Here is an 18,450-nt window from a genome sequence, read left to right as displayed (position 1 = left end):
TTTTTTGGTGCCCCTTCACAAATAATGCATATTACGGATACTTGCAGTTGGTTGCACATTCACTACCACATGATAAATATGACGACCGACTGAACGTACCAAGTGGGAGTTGCCGGAAGTTAAAATTCTGGTCACTAATCAGTTCTCTGGTGTTCCCACAAAGCAAGGAGGCAAATAAAACTATTGTGATATATTATTATAGCGATATATTACTTAATTGTAGTAAAACTGTAATAAACAAATTATAATCATGCCAGAGCTTTTTAGTGAGAAAGAAATTTTGGATTTGTGCCACAGTTTGGCTGACGAAGAACAGCTAGTAGCTGTTGAGCAATTTATACCAAAAATTCCTATATTAGTAGGACTACTTGTAGGAGGAAGTTTTGGAGTCGTATTGGATGTTTTTTTAGGTAAGTAGTAAAATTATTCAATATCCATATCTATGTAAAAAATTTTTTTTCAAATTTCAAAATTTTACTTATACATAATTATCAACAATATTGTTCTAAATAAGGAAACATTCATGAAATTAATTTACATCTTTGCATTTTTGAATTATGGCCCAATCTATATATAGGACACTGGGCGTTAGCGTTATCATAATTGCAATTGCAAGTGTGTACCTATCAATAAGTTTAAAACAAATATGAGAATTAAAATTTTTATCTACATCTAATAAAAACAAGATTAATTTTTATGATACTATACAAAACAATTTTTACACAATATGTTAGTGGTCTGGCTTTACAATTTTCTCCTTAACAATCGTCTCTGCTTTTCCATGCATAAAGTGTCCTTTCCCATCCAATCTTACGTCCATAAAAACTTTTGATGATGATGTACCCAGTCTTCCTACTAGACTTCTTGTACTAACAGTCATTTTTAAGTAGGATACTGCTACAAATCGACGAAAATCTAAGTCGTCAGAGACGAAAATGCTATGTACCCATGAGCTTGTAATTTTTTTATGTGGCCTACAATCTTCTGTTCATTTATTCTTCCTAATATGGAGGAAAACCCTAAGCTGTCCTTCGTAAACTTTCGATTTTATTCCTTCTTTTAAGAGTGGTCCTAGGAATTTGATAAGCTTTAGCAGCAGCATTGACACTCATTTCTTTATTTTCCACCGCATTAACCGCTTGTATTAATGCATCTTCCGTCCACGCCCCTCTACTGGTATCCTTTCTTACGTAGTTAGTTGGCATTTTTTTGAAACAGAAAAATACCGGCTACTTAGTTCTTTTTCTTCTTTTGGCATCATAACCCTGGATGGGTCTTTGCCTGTCTGGCTATGTCCTTCCATTCAGATCTCTCTTGTGCCCTTCTTCTCCATTGTCTTATGTTCATTGTTTTCAGGTCGTCTTCCACGTCATCCAACCATCTCGTTCTGGGCCTTCCTTTTTTTCGCCTTCCTATGGGCTTCCATTGTAACATTTTCTTTGTTGTTTTTGCATCGTTTTGTCTCTGCACATGTCCCAGCCATGACAGTCTTTGACTTTTCACAAATCTTACAATGTCATAACCTTCATTTAACTCATTAACCTCGACGTTTCTCCTGATTCTCCATGTGCCATCTTCCTCTTGTACCGGGCCATATACTTTCCTCAGTATTTTTCTCTCGAATGTCCTGAGTTGGGCTTCATCTTTTTTCGTCATTAACCAAGTTTCATATCCATAGGTTACTACGGGTCTAATCAGTGTTCTGTAGATAGTCATTTTGGTTCTTTTGTCTAATAATTTCGATGTCATCAATCTTTTATTAGCATAGTATGTACGATTCCCGCTGGAAATACGTGCATTAATTTCGCTACTTACGGAGTTCTTCTGATTGATTTCTGTGCCGAGATATGTAAAGGCATCCACTCGTTCGATAGTATAGTTGTCTATTGTGATATTATTTTCATTGTCAGTTATTCTTTTGACTGTCATATACTTCGTTTTTGCTTCGTTTATTTTGAGACCTCTTTTTCTTGCTTCAGGATCAATTTGTTTGAACACTTCCATTAGTCGTGGCTTATTCCTACTAATGATGGCTACATCGTCTGCATATGCAGTAATTTGTACTGATTTGGTGTTTATATGGCCGGTTATATTGGTTTTTCTGATGACTGCCTCAAGAACTAGGTTGAATAGCATGGTTGATAGGGCATCTCCCTGTCTTACTCCCATGTTGATGTTAAACAGGGGAGTCAGTTCTCCATCTACTCTGACTGCGACTTTTGAACCCTGCAACGTCATTTTTATGAGGCTGATGTATTTCTTAGGTATACCTAAGAATTCCGTCCGTTCCTGGTGCTTTATTGTTTTTTAGGTTACTTATTATCTGAACTACTTCTTCATAACTCGGATTTTCGATGTGCAGCTCCGCCGTATAATATATTGTCTCGTTCTGATCATTTTCGTTGTCTGCATTTAGATTTTCTTCGAAATATTGTTTCCATCTCATTATAATTTTTTGCTTCTCTGTTAGTAGTTCTCCGTCCTTGTCTTTGCATATCGTTAGTTTTGCTCTAAATGACTGTGTGCTTTCTTTTATGCATTTATAAAATTTTCTGCTTTCGCGTCTGTTGTTATGCTTTACGATTTCTTGTACTTGTTTTTTTATAGCCTCTCTTTTCTTTCTTCTGCATATTCTAGTCGCTTGTATTCTTTTTTCGTTATAAATCTCACTGCTATTTCTTGTGTTTCTTTGAAGTTGGTTAAGCCTAGCTTGCCTTTTTTTCTCTACTGCGATTCTGCATTCATCATCGTACCATTCCGCATTTCTTTGCCTTTTGGCTTTTCCGACAGTTTCCTCTGCTGACTCCGTTATAATTGTTTTTAATTGTCTCCATTCCTCCTCTGCAGTATCTTCCTCTCTAGTTCGGTTGAGTTTTATTTGGAGAGCATTTCTGTATTCTTGTCTCTTTGTTGCGCTTTTGAATCCTTCGACATTCCATTTTTTGATTTGAATATTTTTCCCTTTTGCTACTGTCGCTATTTTCTGCCGTAATTTTGCCCCTACAAGATAGTGATCTGAGTCAGAGTTCGCCCCGCGATACGTTCTGACATTAGTTATGTCTGTTGCCCATCTTTTTGAGATGAGTATATGGTCAATTTGATTGGCTTCGTTAGTTCCTGGTATTTTCCATGTTCCTTTATGGATATCTTTTCTCTGGAAGTTAGTACTGACAACTACGTAATTATTTGCTGCTGCGAACTGTGCCACCCTGAGTCCATTTTGACTGGTTTCAGTGTGCAAACTGTGTTTCCCAAATATATTTGCAAACGTTTCTTCTTTCCCCAGTTTAGCATTAAAATCGCCTAACGTTATAACAGCATCGTGTCTTTGGATTTTATCACATACATCCTGTAGTTCTCCGTAGAATCTTTCAACGTCTTCTTCATCAGCCTCTTCCGTCGGTGCATATACATTAACCATTGTCACGTTATGAAATTTACCTTTAAATCTTATGGTGCAAATTCTATCTGATATTGGTGTACTACTACGGCTACTTAGTTAGTAATTACATTATAAGTCGTTTTAATAAAAGTAACATTTAAAAACGTTGGTACTTGTGCATCTCCCTCGTATTGAAATGCGTGGCCCATCTCTACCAGAACGTATTGGTCCATTTCTCCCAAAAGTCCGAGTGAGATGTGAGGTGGACCACCTCATAATTCTCATTTTTAACGTACACATGGATGGCGGCCTTTTTAGGTTAGGTTACTACCTACATGTTTATTGACATCGCTACAAGAACATCTAAAAATCATACGAACAAGCTGAATTTTGCTGAGAATGTCAATTTTGGAACCCCAAAAAAGATGCAAAAATGTTTACCACTTTTACCCACGGTTTCCCCTAAAAGGGGTCCTTGTAAAGGGGGAAAACGGAAAAAATCGACTTACCAAGAATCTGTAGGCCATAGAACAAAAAATGATTTAAATAAAAAATGTAGAAAGATGTAAAAAACAATTTTAAATAAAATTTGTATCAACGCGACGGTAAAAATTCGATATCTTTTGACCAGAGTGTCCTACAGACAAAAATCAACATGCACTAAACCGGTCAATGAAAGTGATAAATTTTATTGATCTCATGAGAATCGTAAAAAATGACAAAAATCGCCCAACGGTTACTTATTTAACGCCTCTGTAACAACTGACTTCATTTGCAGCAAAATACAAAAATTGCATACGAAAGATGGATTCTTTTTGAGTTGGATTGGGTCGATACAATTTTTTTTTAAATTCATTTCGCGCGCGTAACTGACATTCAAAATCGACGGTCGCTTTAAGCGTTGTTTCTGAGAGAACGGTGTGTTCTACACAAAAACTGCTAATAAACATTTTTATTCAAAATTATCTCAGCTACATTTTTTATTAGAACCATCTCTTTCTACGACGTACAGATTCTTGGTTAATCGATTTTTCCCGTTTTTCACCTTTTACGAGGCGGCAGTTTAGGGGGAAGTCGGAGGGTAAAAGTGGTAAACCTTTTTGCATCTTTTTTGGTGTCCCAAAATTAACATTCCCAGTAAAATTCAGCTAGTTCGTATGATTTTTAGAGGTTATGTTAGGTTAAGTTCAGTCCAGTCTGACGCCTAGACATATAATACAAGATAGACTAACTGCTGCAATATTCGCTTCGTGCGTGACCATGGTAGGGGTACCTTGAAACGATGCCAGCGTGCGTAGCGGCGAAATATGACAAAATTGGACCTATCTTTTTACGCATAAATTTTATCAAAAATGTGTGCAAATACATGTTGCGTATTTAGTTGTGCTAATAATAGCAAAAATAGTAAGTGTAGTATTTATAGGTTTCCAAAGATTACATATAAATTAGAGAAAAGAAAAAGATGGATCCGTGCTATTAATATGAAAAAGGAAATATCACGTAACCTCATTTTTATGCAATTGAAATATTTAAATAATTTACCTTAAATGATATTTTATAAGGCTTCAAGCTAACTGCAGAGTGCCTGATGACTTTAGCTTTTATATCATAACTTTTACTATTACTGTTTTTAATTATATGCTCTTTCACGTGAAAAACTTGATTTGCCAGTACTAGATTTTTAACTTTTCTTTTCCGTTTGGGCTTAAAAAGATATATTATGATGAATTTTGAGAAACCCAGTTTTTAATACTACATTTATTTTGTACATAAACTGAAAAAATATAATTAAAAAGTTAATTATTAATAATTGTCAATTTCGCCTGTATTTAACAATGTCAAACATATGTCATATGTTTAACCTGAAAATTGGTAGGTCCAAAACTGTCAGATGAAGGCGGTAGGTGTCGTGTCAGTCACGCACGGAGCGAATAGTGGGGTCTGACGCAAAGCAGTCCCTGCATATCTGTCTAATGGGCCGGATTTATCGACTACGTGACCGTCTCATTGGTCATTTAGGTCACGTGGTCGATAAACCTTGCAAATTAGAAAGAGATGCAGGGACTGCTTTCCGTCAGTTTTCTCTGTCGCACTGGGGGAACGGACTGGTATTGCAAGGACCAGTCTATCTTGTATTATATGTCTACAATCAAATGTCACAATTGCAAAAAGTGACTTATGTTTTAATTATTTTTTGTAGGCCAGTAAAATTGGACGTTTACCCTTTAGAAAAAATATTTTTGTTCCGACAAAAGGGGAAAATTTAAATATTATTTAATAAACAAATTAGAGGATTATTGCAGAATCCGTTTAATCTCTTAAAAATTGACAAAAACCTTCGTCTTCTGACTGTTCAATTAATATGCGTTAATATAAAAGAGATCTCATTTTATATGAAATCAATTTCAATTATTTGACTGGTTTATTTTTAAACTGTTCAAATGTTTTGGCAAAGATTTGGGTTCTAAGAAAAATGTAACGTTGTCAGCGTGTATGATTCAACTTGAAGTTATCTGCAATGTTGTAGTTTATATCTTTCTCTAACGGTAGATGATGTCAGCGATCAACAACATCATCGCAAATTACGGCGATGTAACGCCATTGTTCGAGTAGCAATTTTATTGTCTGTTATCTGCACGTCGGTTTCATGATCGCACTATTATAACAGGGATTTCTTAAAGCTAAGAACAGAATTGTTTGTAGTATTATTACTAGTGACGGAGCTTTTACGTTTACTATTTGTGAATTGTGAGTAAGTTTTCGGTTAAGAACGTTTTCGGTATAATAATTCCATCATCAGGTTAAAAGCAGGTTAACATGCCTGAGCCACCAAAATATTATTACAAAAATTGAAGTTACCAAAAAATGTATATGTTGTTAAAAATGATTCAGCAGTTACCAGCTAAAGTCCGTTTGAAGAGGTTTACCCTCCGGACGCTGGTACTCACGTGAGGCATGGTTATATGTTGCCTGAAGTTAAATCTAATAAAATCTTAAACATCCTAACAACAATATGTACATTTGTTGGTAACTTTAACTTCTGTAAAGGGTTTTACCCTAATATTTTGGTGGCTCAGGCATGTTAACCTGATGATGGAATTATTATTCAGAAAACGTTTGTTTTTTTATGTAGCCCTTTTAAGGGGATTTTAAATATACCTACATACAAAGATTTAAACCTCTTTTTGTGATACATGGTATACAGTCAGCTACAGGAATTTATTTTCCTTGTGGATTATTCTTTAGACTAGACTATGAAATGTTCAGTAAAGTATGACAGTTTTTTTTGCGTATAGGCGTAGTTTACGCACTATAAGAATGGAGCTACATGGACCTCGGTTTGTCTGTTCTGTAATATTTTAATATCCGTCCTATGAAGGTTAAACGTGTCTTAGATCTTATTTTTTTTTTTATTTGTATTTAAAAGAAACCAGAAAGTTATAAATATTAAGCTAAGTTATGTTAAATTTGATTTGTTAACACTGTAAGTCACGTCACTTTGTTTTATTTTATTTGGGGAGTGAATTGCAGTGAACTGTATGTTTTAGGTATCTTTATAGGAATTGCCATAGCGGGTATAGTTTTCTACAAATCAAAAAGATACAGAATCAAATTAGTGGCTGATGTTTTAACAGACGATCTTGGCCTTAGTTCCAAACAAAAATTGGTATTTCAGATAAATAACATCGTTTCCACGTATACAACAGCTTCAGAACTTGTTTGTCTCTCAACATTTGTTAAATATAACAAGACAATAAAGGAAATGATAATTAATGTAATGAAGGTATTTCTAATGCAAGAGCTCAAATTAAACGTCAAGTAGCATTTTTTCATTTTCAAATTTTATAAAAAAATTTCGTTGTATTAAAGATATGATACAGATATAGATGTGAATTTTATTTGTTATTAGAAATTACCAATTTTCAGCAAATTATTATGATATTGAATTCTGTAATAAGGATTTTCACTAGCTCAATGCGGACATTTTTGGGGTGAAACGGTTCCATTTGTTGTGAACATTTCTTTATCACAAAATAAAATACTGTAGTGAAAGAACCGGTCATCATCATCATCATCATAAGTGGCTCGACAATCCGTTATGGATCTTGGCCTGCTCACAAAGAAGTCGCCCCCCTGTCTTTTTCCTGGCAACTTCCTTCCATATTCTGACCCTTAGAATATGTAGACCTTCTTTCGTATCATCAATCCATCCCCACAAGAAGCAGAGGTCGTCCTCTGCTTCTTGTGCCCTCTGGTTTTGAAAATGTTAATCTCTTGGTGTATTCGTGAACTGACATCCTAGCAATGTGTCTAGCCCATATAAGTTTCTACACTTTAACGAATTTCACAATATCTGGATCGGTGTATAACTGATATAGTTCAAAGTTGTATCTTCGACGCCATAGCCCATTTTTATTTACGTCCCCAAAAATCTTTCTAAGAATTTTTCTCTCAAAAATACCAAGAAGTCTTTCATCATTTTGAAATAAGGTCCACGTTTCAGCCCCATATATCAAAACCGGTCTTATTAAGAACGGAGTTGAATCCTGGACACTCACTGTGTCCAGGAAAAGTGATGTATACGATTAAAAGGAGAAAGTTAGAATATCTCGGACATATGATGAGAAACGGCACTAAATACAGATTACTGAAAATAATCCTTCAAGGCAAAGTATTCGGAAAGCGAGGAATTGGGAGAAGAAGAATATCATAGTTAAAAAACCTGAGGAAATGGTTCTCCACAACAACAACTAATCTATTTAAAGCATCAGTTAATAAAATAATTATAGCCAGAATGATCACCAATATTCGAAGCCAATAGGCACCAAAAGAAGAATATATTGAGCTTTACTTCACGTTTTATATTTTTATTTTTTAAATGTTTCTGGAGACCGTAAACAGTTCTGTTTGCTATTGCTATGCGTCTTTTTATTTCGTCGCTTGTCGTGTTTGTTGCGTTTACTAGCGATCCAAGATATGTGAATTCTTTGACTTGGTCAAAGATATGGTTGTTAATTTGAATTCTCTGTTGGATACTTCGGGGGTTTTTAGAAACCAACATATATTTGGTTTTTTCCTCGTTTACTACAAGTCCTAATTCACTTGCCGCATTCGCAAGCCTTGTAAAACACTGCACCATGTCTCTCAGGATGTCTATGTAAAACACTACACCATGTCTCACTTCGGTCACATTATGAGACACCCTGAAAAATATGATCTTTTACATCTGATCATTCAGGCAAAGATCCAAGGTAATCGTGGTCCTGGTAGAAGAAGAACATCGTGACTGAAAAATCTAAGGCAATGGTATGGAAAATCAACTACATCGTTATTTAGAGCTGCTGTCAATAAAGTCACGATAGCGAATATGGTAGCCAACATGATATCCAACATTCGATAACGGTCGTGGAACTAGCAGAAGACGATGTCTCTCATACTTCTGCCCACTATAACTATATGGTCAGCGAATGGGAGAATTTCCGTCGATCTATTAAAAATAGTTCCATTCATTCTAATATTTAATTGTCTGATTGCCTTTTCCAAGGCAATATTAAAGAGGAGACACCCCAGCGTGTTCCCCTGTCTTAGACCATTATTAATGTCAAAGAACGTAGAGTTTTCTCCTTCAATTTTAAAGTATGAACTTACGTTTTGCATTGTTAGTTGGGTCAACTTAACTAACTTAGGTGGGATCCCAAAGTCTATCATTGCATTATATAATGCAGTTCTTTTCACATTGTCATAGGCTGCTTTGAAGTCGACGAAGAGATGGTGTGTATCTATGTTATATTCTAGTGACTTTTCTAGAATCTGCCTATGTGCTCGAATTTGATGTGTAGTTGACTTTCCAGCAGTAAATCCGCATTGATATTGACCAACAATATCCTTTGTAAAATGTTTTTCAAACAATACAAAAGTCAATTCAATTTCAAAAGTCTTTCAAACAATACATTCCCGAAGATTTTATACGCAGATGCTAACAGAGTAATGCCTCTATAATAGTTCTTACACTCCAGTTGATCACCTTTTTTATGCAACAGACAAATTATTCCCTTTAACCACCCTTCTGGTACCAATTCATTATGTCATATAAGTACCGTTAGTTTATGGGTTGCTGCAAAAAGTTGATCACCACCCTTATTTGATCTTCTATTTGCTGTCTGTATACATTTGCAATGTCGGGATCTTTTAGTTTATTAATGTCGATTTTTTCTCCCCTTCTCCCAATCTCCTTTTTTAAATTGGATATTCTCTCTTTAACTCGTGCTTTAACTAAATAGTGATCACTATCTATGTTTGCTCCTCTAATAGATCTAACATAAGTTAGAGCAGTATCTTGCATCAATGATTATAATTATGATCTATTTGGTTAAACGTTTCATTATCAGGAGATTTCCAAGTTCCCTTATGTATATTTTTATGAGGAAATCGTGTCCCAGCTATTACCATGTTCTTAGGCATCGCAAAGTTTATGATTCTGAGACCGTTATCATTAGAGTCTACGTCTAGGCTTTCTTTTTCGATGGTGGGCGAAAATATATTCTCTCTTCCAACTTTGACATTAAAGTCTCCTGCTATTATTTTGATGTCATTTCTTGGGCACTCACCGTACTCTCGGTCTAGTGTCTCATAGAACATGTCTTTTTCATTATCCTTTTTTGCTTCCGTTGGAGCATGGATGCTAATAACGCTAATATTAGCGAACTTCCCTTTAAGTCTTATTCGACATATCCTATAATCAATAGCTTTGAAATCGATTACACTATGTTTGACCTTGCTGCTTACAATAAATCCGGTACCAAATTCGTGTCGGGTAGGATGTCCACTGTAGTAAATATTTTTCCTGTAAAGCAACGATATCTGCTCTGTTTACGAATTAACCAAACAGTTTCTAAAATATATAAAGAGGGAAGAGTTAAAATCCCGTGATTTTTGAAGTAGCTTCTGCAATGTGTTGTTCTTCTAAAGCCAAAAAAATATTGTATGGCTCTTTTTTGTAATTTAAAAATTATATCAGATTGGGCAGCTGCACTATAAACCCAAAAAGGAAGACCATATCGAAGATGGGACTTGAACAAAGAAAAATATGTTATTTTGGAAGATGCTAAATTGATTTCATTCGAAATAGATCTTATTGCATAGTAGGCTGAGGCTAGTTTCTTCCTTAATAAACCGATCTGAAGGGACCATTTAAGGTTGTTGTATATAAAAATACCCAGAAATTTTACAGAATCAATGATACTGATCTGACTGTTATTAAGAAGCAAGGGTTGAAGAGCTGCTTTATAGGATAATGCTACTGTCATGTTAAAAGAGAGTAAATTAGAGTCAGACCAGGTTTATCTGAAAATACAGATAAGCTTATCTAAAAAATCACTAAAATTATAGTCCATGTCCACACAAGGAAAGTGCCACACAGAAGTTGAGCATAAATAAAATAAAACTGCTTCAATTAAAAGAAAGGTTTAAATTTTTATTTTTGAAATATTATAATTGGTTACAGATTAGTATTTTTAACGAAAATATTTAAAAATATTAATGAAAACTAATGAACATACACTTCTATTATTCATAATTACTCTTGTTTTTTGAATGAAAGCAGTCTGCAACAATAAGTTTATTTGAACTATTAATAGAGAGAGGTAGGAACTTTTATGTTGTATGTTTTTGACAATAAATCTGTCAAAATATTCTTAAGCTGGCCAAACAGCCTAAATCTATTATTTATGATCCTCTTCTCATATTATTTCTTTTTTTTCTTAAAAAAATGTTCTACAATCTTGAAACTTGGTAGATAGGTTACTCTTGGTATTCCTTTAACATTTGAAGTCAAAAGGTACTCTTCTTTCTTCTAATACTCTTATGCTTTTTCTTTTTTTATTTGTAGGTCCTATAATCTTGAATCTTGATATATGGGTTCCTTCTGGCGTATAAAATCTCTTTTGAATTAACAACAAATAGATTATTGCACATCTTATAAATTTTGTTTATTCAAGGAAAGTGTATTGAGTCTAAAAACTTAGTACATCAGTTCTGTTTAATTTAACTTATTATTTAACTTTTTCTTCTCATATTGTTATATCTTTTTTTTTTTGTTTTTTGACAGAAAACTTTATACTCATGTATATTGATACATATATTGTACCACCGAGTATATGGAACAAAGCTATTGTATTTGGAGTAAATAGGTCTTCTTCTCATATCATTATGTTTTTCCCACTCTTGATCAACAGATATTTTTTCATATTTTTTTGCCTTTTCCTTTAGAACAAAAAGACCTAAGTTTTGACTTGTTACATAGGTTATACAGATTTACTAACGTAAGGAAAACTTAGTCATATGGAATCCACCTTTAAGGACGTGCTTCACAGCTAAATTAAAAAGATGACAAAGAGGATGTTGAGATGTACATTTATGCTTCATCATAAGTGCCAAACTCAATAACAGGATGTGTCTTAGAAATCCCCACCAGTGGAATTATACACCAATAGTGATAAATACAGATAAGTAAGTAGAAATAAAGGATTCTATGGTTTCCTTAAATTACATTTTTTTTTTCAATGGCTCTAAATAAGTAAATATTAAAAACAGATTTGTATATGGTGGATAATCGTGGTGTAAATTTGGAGCCTACTACTAACAGTAGACAAGCTTTCTTTTAAAGCTGAACTTTCATTGTAATTAGTTATTGAAACAAGCCACAGAAATATCAGAATTTCTGATTCTCTGGACCATCTATGTTTAGTGTTATTATACAAAATTATATCAAAAGAACTAAATCTTTTGAGATAATTTATGTGCTAAAACAAATATTTGACCATAGTCCAGTTGTTATTTTTAGTAGGTATACTATCTGTTAAAAACCAGACACACTGTGGAGTAAAATTTAGATGAGGAGTAATAATATACAGTGTGTAGGCATACGTAAGGATATGCATTTATAAGTTATAAAACAATTAGTACCCAATATTATTATCAATCATAAATTAATGTTTATGAAACATTTTTCAAACTTCTAATTGAATATACCTGTAGAAACTTGTCAGAAAAGTGACTATGTACAAAATGTAAAGAGAGTGATAGTATCATATATATCTATTGATTATTTAAACGACAAAAGTAATAATTGGAAACGAGTATCCAAGTTGAATGTTTTGATAAAAGGTTACTCAGAGGACATTCAAATGTAAATAAAAACAAATTACTTACTTTTTTATCGTCGTTTACAGTTAACATTCTTATCTAATATTGATATGAGATTATTTATAACAAAGATAGTACATTCACGTTTTTTTATTTTACTTTATTGAGTTATTATAAGAAGTTCAGTAGAGTGATTTTATAACTCAAAATAGCAACACAGAACCGTACCTAAGTTTATTAACAGGGCACTTCGGAGTCGGAAAATAAAGTAGAATTTTAGGTTAGAGTTAAGAGTCGTAAGACGTAAGTGGTGTGTGTATCTCCAATTTAACAAGTGGTTTTAATAAGGTTGTGTTTTGTTTGACAATGCCCTTACCACATTTTGCAAAAGGTGAAGTGGTAAAAGGTTTTGGTCGGGGCTCAAAGGAATTAGGAACTCCTACGGCAAATCTTCCTATGGAAGCAGTCAACCAGCTCCCAGACGATTTGGACACTGGCGTTTATTATGGTTTTGCTTCAGTGAATGGTGGAGACGTTTATAAAATGGTAATGAGTATTGGCTGGAATCCATTTTATAAAAATAAAACGAAATCTATGGAAGTTCATGTTTTACACGAGTTCGACTCTGACTTCTATGGGAAGGAGATACGGATAGCTATTTTAGGTTACCTACGTCAGGAGAAAAATTTTAACTCTTTAGAAGCATTAATCGACGCTATAAAAGACGATATCAATCAGGCTAGAGAAAAATTAAACGCAGCTAATTTTATTTCATACAAAACCCATAGTTACTTTTTTACTTCGTGAATAAAGAATAAATAGTAAGGACTTTTTTATTTCTTATCTTTTCAGGAAAGTAGATCTTCGTTATAGTACCTATATTCTTTGATAGTACGCTTGTAATTTGATTTGCAAATTGTGATTTAAGGGAAATTCGACTGGGACACAATTTTTCATTTTATTCATTTAATGCTATAAAACTCATTGTATTTCTTATTTAATTTCAATAAATTTTGAATAGTTTATTTGCTTTCTAGTATTTTTTAATTTGTTTTGACTTGTTTTTTTATTAAATTATGTATCTTTCCAATATTCTATTTACATTTAAGCAATACTACAATCTACAATAGTTGCCTATACCTATCCTCATTGGCCTTTCACTAGTCAGCCTCTGATTTTATCAACATATTTTCTTCTTCTTGATGTGCCTATCCTTTACGAATGTTGCCGATCATCATGGCAATCTTTATCTTATCTGCAGCAGCTCGGAAAAGCTGCTCATATGTTGTATATGTATTGAACCAGATTCTGAGGTTTTTTAACCAAGATGTTCTTCTTCTTCCTGGACCTCGTTTTCCAAATATTTTTCCTTGCAGGATGGCTTGAAGGAGAGCTTATCTGGATTCATTTCGCATAATATGTCCGAAGAACTGTAACTTTCAAGATTTGATGGTGGTCAGTACCTCTCGGTTCTTATTCATTCTTCTGAGGACCTCCTCATTTGTGACCCGGTCAGTCCACGGGATCTTAAGCATTCTCCGATATAGCCACATCTCAAATGCTTTCAGTTTTCTGCACATATCTTCGTTCAAGGTCCACGATTCAACACCATAAAAAATTACGGAGAAGACGTAGCATCGCAGCATTCTTACTTTTGTATCACGAGAGAGGTTTTGCCTCTTAAAGAAGGCCCCCATCGGATTGAAGGTGGATCTAGCTTTTCCGATGCGTGCTCTAATCTCCTAGTTGTTGGTCCATTCTTCATTTATTATGGTTCCGAGGTAGTTACAGTGCGTCACTCTTTCTACAGGGGATTGGTTGACGTAGAGTTGTCCTTCTGTTATCCTTTTCTTGCTAATTATCATAAGCTTTGTCTTCTTAACGTTTATATTGAGTCCATATTGTTGACTGTAATACGTGATTTTGTTCATAAGAACTTGTAGATCTTCTAAGTTGTCCGCAAATACTATGGTGTCATCTGCATACCTGATGTTGTTTAGCCGGTAACCATTTAGTAGAATACCTTTTTCAGTTTCGTGCAAAGCTTTGATCAATATTCTTTCAGAGTACAGTCATGTCTAATTATTTTCAGATCTTGGTTGTTAATTCCTGTTTATTTTAGTATTTGCATCATCTTGGCGTGCTGTACTCGATCAAACGCTTTCTCGTAATCAACCAGTCATGTGTATACGTCGCAGTTGACGTCTCTGCATCTCTGGAATAAGACTTGTATTGAGAACAAAGCCTCTCTAATACCAACAGCATTTTAAACCCGAACTGGTTGGGGGAAATTTGACTTTCACAAAGCTTGTAGAAAGGCTCTTTTGAATTATTTTTAGGAGATGACTCATGAGACTTATAGTACAGTAATCGTCGCATTTTTTGGCTCCTGATTTTTTTGGAAGTGCAATAAACTCAGATTTCAGCCATTCTGTTAGTATTTGTCCAGAGTTGTATATGTTGTTGAATATCTTTGCGATTATTGCTATTGATTCGTTGTCCATTAGTTTGAGTAGTTCTGCTTGTATATTATCAGGGCCTGCCGCTTTTCCATCCTTTAATTGTGTTATTGCGGAATAAACTTCTTGCTGTAATATTCTTGGTCCATCATTTACCTCTTCTTCTAGCTCAAAGGTGTTATCTCTTTGGTCTTCAAATAGTTTTCTAGATATTCTTTTCACGTTCTTATTTTTCTCTGTTTGTCAAGATGATGTTTCCGTCAGAATCAGTTATATTTCCTTTCTGCCTTCGTATTAGTACCCCTGTGAGTTCTTTAGCTTTCCTATGTATATTGTACCTATCGTACTTTGACTACAGAGTCTAAGTTTCTTCGCATCTTTCCTTTGCTTCTTTTTCTTTCGCTTCTCTGATTTTCGTTCTTATTAATATATTTATGGTTTTATATTTGTCTGGATCATTTTTGGCTTCTCTTCTCTCGTCCATTAGTTTCAGGATCTCATCTGTCATCCATGATTTTTTCTTTATTAATCTATCTTTTAAGTGTTTATCCTTTACATTTTGCACTATTTCTGTAATATGTTTAATCGTTTGTTCTTTGTTCGATTCGTCTCTAATTGCAGTTACTTGCTCGTTTAACGTGGCTTGGACTCTCATCCTCGTATTAAGGTCTTTCAGCATACGTAGGTCGTATGATTGTGCTTTCCTTTTCTGCACTGTTTTGAGTTTGACTCGAAATACTCCCACCAGTGGAACGTGGTCTGTCTCCAAGTCTGCTCCGGGATAAGTCTTGACAGATGTAAAGCTGTTTCGGAATCTTTTATTTACTAAAATGTAATCTATTTGATTCCTAATAATTCTCCCGGGTCTGTCTTGAGGGGATTTCTACCTTGCGAGGTGGTAATTGGAAGAATGTGTTGGTGACAACTACTTCTGAGTCTTCTGCGAATTTTTCTAGGAGGTCTCCTCTCTCGTTTCTGACTCAAAGTCCATGTGCTCCAGTGTACTGCGTCTTATCTCCAGCTCCAATCTTGGCATTAAAATCGCCCATAATTATGAAAACTTCCTGTCGAGAAATAATAACATATTTTAGGATACCTAAAACTATAAATTGCACAGGCTAAAAATTTGACAAAACGAACTTATGCCATGTCTCTTTTTAAGAAAACTGTAAGATATTTCAAGATATATAAATGTTGAGGCTTTATCCATTACAACTCCCGCGATATTATGATTCATTTCTCCACTCAATCTCTGTCTTGACTTTAAAACATTTGGCCGAGAATCAAGTGCTTCATTTCTCTTTTTGATTCTTACTGCTTGGGATTTCTCAGGACTCATGGCAATCTTCCATTGTATGTACCATTTTTGTAATTTATTAAGTACATTTTGCAGTGCATTTTTTATTGTTGATGTATTTGCTGTGTACTTATACGGTGACATCAAAGATGACAAGACATGTGTTATTCCAATGCAATTCCTTTGTGTTATATTATTAATACAGGGTGATCAACATTTCTGACAAAGCCCGTTATATTTGTTATTGAGTAGAGGAGATACAAAAAAGGTTATTTGCAAAAATAGGAGGCAGTTGTAAGCTTCACATTGTAAACACCCTGTATTTTATTTTAAATCTGCGACAAGCGACAAGCTTTACAAGAATATAAGTTGTTTTATGTTATACAGAGTATTGAAAAAGCTATAATCAAATTGCAATGAAAATCGTAATAAGTTAAACACCCAGTATAATTGAAAAAGGTTACAAAAGCAACAACCTGTTGTAGTCATAGTTTTTTTTTTTAATATAATAGTTAGAATCACAAAAAGATTTTGGTAGGTAACATTAATTAAATCGAATATAAGGTAAGTCAAACCTCAGATACATTATTTTCTGGGAAATTTTAAATAGATCACACTTTTTTTTACTATCGAAAAATATTACCATACTTCAATTTTTATGAAGCATTCCCTATCGTAAAAATTACTAGTTTTCGAGATATTCTCATAAGACGTGTGTTTTATTCAGAGTAAAATGATATACCCGAATGTATTTCCCCTCTTGGGCGTTGTGCCTTCGGGTGCGTCCATGATGCCCTGCATACTTACTGCAACCAGAGAATAACCGAACACACATCTGCTCTGTTATTCTCTGCTACAACTACAACCACCCTCAGCCTCAGCCACACAAACCATACATACTCGGTCTGTGCTCAGCCACACGCGCTATCAGTCTTGTTCAGACCGTCTTAACACGCATGCGCGGCTTCCGTCTCTTCTGTTTTTCCCTTTAGTGTTTATGCCTGATTCTTGCAGACTTAGTTAAAAAGTAGGTTTAAATAAATGTATTAAACACAATGAAATATTATTACTTGGCGCAGTCAGTAGTAGTAATATTATTACTCTATCGAAATCGTCTTATAGAGGCCTTCCTCCAGAATGTTTCTGTATTTTTGTTTATGCATTACCTACTGCCATACTGGTGCTGCGTATAGTATGGTGGAGTGGACCACTTCCATGATAATTCTCCTTCTACCTGTCCCCGGATCTCCTATGTTTGGCATGATCTTTGTTAGCGTCGCTATTCTTTTGTTAGCGTCATATATTATGTGTTCATCGAAGCTCTGTTTGGTGTCCAGTATTACGCCGAGATATTTGACTTTCTTGACAGGTAGGATATTTTCTCCTGCCAGATGTGCTCCCTCGCTCTGGGACCCTTGAAGATTATGGCATCCATCTTCTGTGTGGCTAGCGTCAGTTCTCTCTCAATTAACCACATCCTAACTAGTTCACTGTGTTGAAAGAAGACAGGAAAATCGCCCTACCTTACAACCTTTCAATAGACATTATAAAATTAGTGGACGGTGGACGAGAAGTATAAAAACACACTGAAAGATTTCTTTAATAAACATAAAAAGTGGGGTCAGGCATGGTTTTATTCCATAACCAACTCTATTTAACCTATAATTAGAACACATAGTAATTAAGAAGGCATTTGAAAGCAAAAATATTGGAATAAAAGTGAATGGAATTTCGATTAATAATATTAGATATACAGATGATACCATCATCATTGCGGAAACTCTCAACTGTTTACAAAAACTAACCAAAGAATGTGGCCTAACGCGCAACACGAAGAAAACTAAATTTGTGGTTGTATCCAAGAAAAACAATAATATCCACCTCCAAATTAACAATAACTAGATTGAAAGAGTAAGAAATATAACTAACTGTGAATACGTTTAAACGAAAAGGACGTTTACAGCAAGTTATCACAATAAGAATTGAGATAGCGAGAATCACCTTTAGTTCTCGGCTTTCAGTATAACAGACGTACAAAATCATAGATAAATAATTATAGTATATAGAAGTACAAAATCTAGAAATTACTACCTGATTATTTAAAGTCCGTTTTACAGCTTGCAATTTTACCTGCAAGACGCAAGAAAGTTGCCCAAAGGCATGCGCAG

At 34.4% G+C, this 18,450-nt stretch overlaps 2 protein-coding genes and 1 long non-coding RNA gene across 3 annotated transcripts in view; 2 read left to right on the top strand and 1 right to left on the bottom strand.

The window, feature by feature from the left end:
* UGP (UDP-glucose pyrophosphorylase) overlaps positions 1 to 12,870 on the bottom strand; it is a 61,828-nt gene extending 48,958 nt beyond the window's left edge. The window contains exon 1 of the mRNA XM_072535786.1: positions 12,593 to 12,870. Coding sequence (XP_072391887.1) covers positions 12,593 to 12,619 — 27 coding nt within the window. The 5' untranslated portion in view covers positions 12,620 to 12,870. The remainder of the gene's footprint in view (positions 1 to 12,592) is intronic.
* Positions 64 to 7,268, top strand: LOC140442908 (uncharacterized). The gene is made up of 2 exons (XR_011951174.1): positions 64 to 410; positions 6,931 to 7,268. It is a non-coding gene; the product is annotated as an uncharacterized lncRNA (long non-coding RNA).
* A 22-nt stretch (positions 12,871 to 12,892) lies between the features above and the next one.
* LOC140444675 (riboflavin kinase-like) lies at positions 12,893 to 13,333 on the top strand. The gene has a single exon (XM_072536437.1). It carries the CDS (start codon positions 12,893 to 12,895, stop codon positions 13,331 to 13,333), a length of 441 nt encoding a protein of 146 aa, XP_072392538.1.
* Positions 13,334 to 18,450: the final 5,117 nt, after the last annotated feature.

Source organism: Diabrotica undecimpunctata, chromosome 6, assembly GCF_040954645.1.
Source record: "Diabrotica undecimpunctata isolate CICGRU chromosome 6, icDiaUnde3, whole genome shotgun sequence".
Lineage (NCBI taxonomy): Eukaryota > Metazoa > Arthropoda > Insecta > Coleoptera > Chrysomelidae > Diabrotica > Diabrotica undecimpunctata.
Note: the sequence above shows the minus strand (reverse complement) of the source record. Positions and strands in the feature narration are given on the sequence as shown.

Bases quoted from the DNA above. Each gene is read 5' to 3' on its own strand.
- LOC140444675 (XM_072536437.1), top strand. From the start codon at position 12,893: ATGCCCTTACCACATTTTGCAAAAGGTGAAGTGGTAAAAGGTTTTGGT.